At 43.5% G+C, this 3,704-nt stretch overlaps 1 protein-coding gene across 1 annotated transcript in view; it reads left to right on the forward strand.

Annotated features, from left to right (window-relative positions):
* The window catches only part of LOC109296422 (aldo-keto reductase family 1 member B15-like), a 6,262-nt gene extending 2,674 nt beyond the window's left edge, over nucleotides 1–3,588 (forward strand). The window contains exons 2-4 of the mRNA XM_019515834.1: nucleotides 2,120–2,226; nucleotides 2,903–2,984; nucleotides 3,478–3,588. Of these exons, the coding sequence (XP_019371379.1) occupies nucleotides 2,120–2,226; nucleotides 2,903–2,984; nucleotides 3,478–3,588 (300 nt within the window). The remainder of the gene's footprint in view (nucleotides 1–2,119; nucleotides 2,227–2,902; nucleotides 2,985–3,477) is intronic.
* Nucleotides 3,589–3,704: the final 116 nt, after the last annotated feature.

Raw genomic sequence — 3,704 nt, forward strand, 5'->3', positions numbered from 1 at the left:
GAGTCCCACCAGGTCTCCATTATCCCTATGACGTCATAATTATTTGCGTTAAGCAGGAGGACAAGTTCCTCCTGCTCCTGTCATTTGTGTACAGGCTCTTGCCTTGCCCACAGATTGTACCAGGGCTGGGGCAGGGGTGGGCTCCCTTAAGTGCCTTGGCCTGCTGGCTTTGCAACGGTTGCTCAGTGGGTCAGCAGTGGCAGTAGTCCCCCCATCCCTCAGCAGGCTTAGTTTAAAGCCTGGATGGAACAAGGAGACAGGGAAGCAGTGCCTGGGGAATGGTAGTCAGATCTGACAAGGACCCAGGATACAAGTGGAGTGCTATGACTAGTTGGGAGAAAGACAGACTGGGATAAGTTGCTGGGAAGCAAATGAAAGCTGGGGCCCACTGGGATTGGGAGAGGAGTTTGGTGTAAGGGACTGTCACTGGAGATGGCAAATATGAGTGGAAGGACAAGTCAGGAGGGAGGAGTGGAGTCAGACTGGGCACATCTACATTTGCAAATAATCCAGGAGCAGTTTACTGTAGAGTAAAGTACTTTAGAGTAAATTCTCCTGGGCACATGTCTACATGTGCAGGTATGTGGGAGCAGTTTTGTTGCTCCTAGCAGCAGACTGTTCCTACTCCCTGTGGCTCTGCACCAGGCCCCTGAAGCAACCAGGGGGAGCTCTAGGCTCCACCTAGGTGCTAGCCCAGAGGCTGGCGGGAAGCACAGAGTCAGGAGACAGCTGTCTCCTGGCAGGGGCTGGGGTATTGCTCCCTGACCCTTCCTGCTGCTGGGGTGGCTCCACCACTGGAGCCTGGGCAGGGACAATGTCCCCCTGCCCTGGCAGCAAGGAGCTCCCAGCCCCACCCTACAATCACAGAGCTGGGGGATGAGAGATCCTTCTCTCTCAGCCCGAGCCCTGTGGTCACAGGGCCCCGGCTGGGAGATCTTTAAAATAAAATCCTTATCTTGAGTAAAACATCTCCTGTAGATGCACTCAGTAAAGGATAAACTGCTGCAGGTAGACTAGGACTGTCTGGGCAAGGAGATGTGCTGGGAGGAGTGTTTATGGAGGAGAGATGTGGACTGGGACAGTGTCTGGAGTAAAGGACATGGGGAAGCTGGGTGAGGAGACTGGAATTTTATACTTTGCATCTTCAGTAACAGTCTATGAATATTGTTCCAGTAGCCACTACAATTCAGGAAAAATAGCCATGTCAATGGAAAATGCATAAGAAGAAGCAGCTTAGGTGAAAGCAGCTGTAGCTACACAGTGAACAACATTACAGGTTATTCTGGAATTTTGGTTGAAGGGTCATGTAACAGTTGTATAATTGTCAAGTAGCCATTATAAATAATGTAAGCATAAACAAAAGCAGAAATATTGGCAGCCCATCACAAGCATTGTGACAGGGATAAGAAAGTCCAAGAACTTCTAACAGAAGCAGCCCAGGAAGTTTGAATTATGTAAGATGCTATCTAGATGTTATTGACTTCTGTATAGAACCCAGTTAGTTGTATAGCATTACTGATCAAAAGTAGAATGTGTGTTTGGGAAGAAACCTATAAAGTCTTTCAGTCAGAGTCTGTTCCACTTTCACTAGTCTACTGGATTGCACATTTAATTCTACTTGAGGTTAATGGAAACTACGTACATATAATTTCTGCATATTAAACTTCATAATTAATGGTGAAAAATAAGATAACATTGTACACAGTTTTTGTAGTCAGAATTCCACTCATTGGAAGAGCCTGGCCAGGTATTATTAAGAAGATAATAGCTTATTGTAATGTTGTATATTATTGAAGGGAAGCAAGCCTACAGTGATGTTGTGTTGTAACCGGTAACAAGATGGAGGTTGTGTACAGTGAGATATTCCAGATCAAGAGAAATTGAAAGTCCAATTGATTCAGTTCCTTGCACTCATCCCTCAGAGTGCAGCCCTTTTTAAAGAGACAATTTCAAGTGCACTGACTGGCTTTTCTCTGTTGCCTTCTGTGGGCTTGGGAGATTTATGAGATAGATGAGCTCATTCTGTTGTATCTCTTACAGGAAGTCAGTGTAATATCTATACTACTTGAAGTGCAATACTACTGTCTGTCTCTGAGTGAACTTAGTCTTGTTTTTGTAGATTGAGAGTCACCCATACCTTCCTCAAGAAGAATTGATTAAATATTGCCAATCCAAAGGGATCTCTGTCACTGCCTATTGTCCCCTTGGAAGCCCCCAATGGCCATGGTAAGACTACTCAGTGCCTTCTTACCTCCTGTGTGGTAAGGTGTGCATTCAGTGACATAATTCAAGTATTTGACACAGAGATGACACTAATAGAAAAATTGAAAAAGTATTATAGATTTATAAAAACCCTTCATTTTTTTTGCCAGTCTACCTAAATCCCTAGAAACCATTGATCTTTCATTGAATTATTAGATGCATAAGTACAACATGTATATGATAGTGATTACAGTTTTTTACTCGACTGAGCTTGAAAGGGATGAGCTTTGAGGATTTGATCTGGTTGATCATAGAAGGCTTCAAAGTCTTCTAACCAATCTAGTGGGGAAACTCTGTGCTCAGGGAGGACATGGAAACTGCAACTAGCCAGGATGGAACTCTTGGAATCCAGGAGACAAGTATTTTTGGGGATGAGTTCTAGGTGGAAGAACACTCTGTGGGAGGATATTGCAATGAGCTGTACTTTGACCTAGATGCATAACTCAGTTCATTTTTTATAAAAGAATATTAAGTATGAAAGCCAACGGGAAAGGAGTAGTGTGGGAGGTAAGCTTAAACATACAATCCATGGTTTATCCTCTTCCACTTATAAACTGACCAAAAACTTATCCCTATTATATCTGACAGGGGAGGTTATGTTTTCCCCCGCCATGATAGGGTCTACTTTTTCTTCTTAAAGGCCCAAGCCTGAGGACTTTTCCCTCCTGGATGACCCCCAAATTAAAGAAATTGCAGCCAAACACAAGAAAACCTCAGCTCAGGTACAGGCTGTTTGCCTTTTCTGTATTTTTTTCCCTCTTTGTAAAGTACTTTCCTCTTGGGCCAATTTCCACTTTTACAAAGAATGGTGAGGAAAGGTTTGGGATGTGGGCCACTTGCAGTTTCAAATGTCTTTTGTAGTATGATGCTTTTAAATGTGTCATTTTGAATCTGATTGCAGTACAAAAGGAGAGGAAAAGATTAAAACTGACCGCAACTGTAACTGGGTAAAATGGAGGGCCTCCTATGGAAATGTGTAGTTACAACTTTTACATACAGCATCCTTTGTTAGTTTCAAATTTTTTGCCAGTTGTGTTTACACATGGTTTTGTGTCATTATTAACACTAGCGATTAAATGAGCCTGTGCATATATCATGGTGGCTCTGCTAAGTTGCTTTTTTTTATCTTTGATCTAGTGGAATTATTCACCATGGCATATGAGAGTGGATATGGGGTTGTATTTCACTGATGACACACAACCTCTCTTTTTGTAGGTGGTGATCCGGTTCCAGGTCCAAAGAAATGTGAGTGTAATTCCCAAATCTGTCACTCCCCATCATATAGAGGAAAATTTGAAGGTAAGTGTGGCATGTTCTGGCCTCTGAGGGTGGCCGTGATACTACCTGGTGGCCCCTTGACTCTTGCTCCCAATTCCGGCTCCTCATGTTGCATAAATTGCTAATTTTATCCCCTGGAGGCGAGTCCAATTCACCTCTAGAAG

Source organism: Gavialis gangeticus, unplaced genomic scaffold (assembly GCF_001723915.1).
Source record: "Gavialis gangeticus isolate Ggan-Ray unplaced genomic scaffold, GavGan_comp1, whole genome shotgun sequence".
Lineage (NCBI taxonomy): Eukaryota > Metazoa > Chordata > Crocodylia > Gavialidae > Gavialis > Gavialis gangeticus.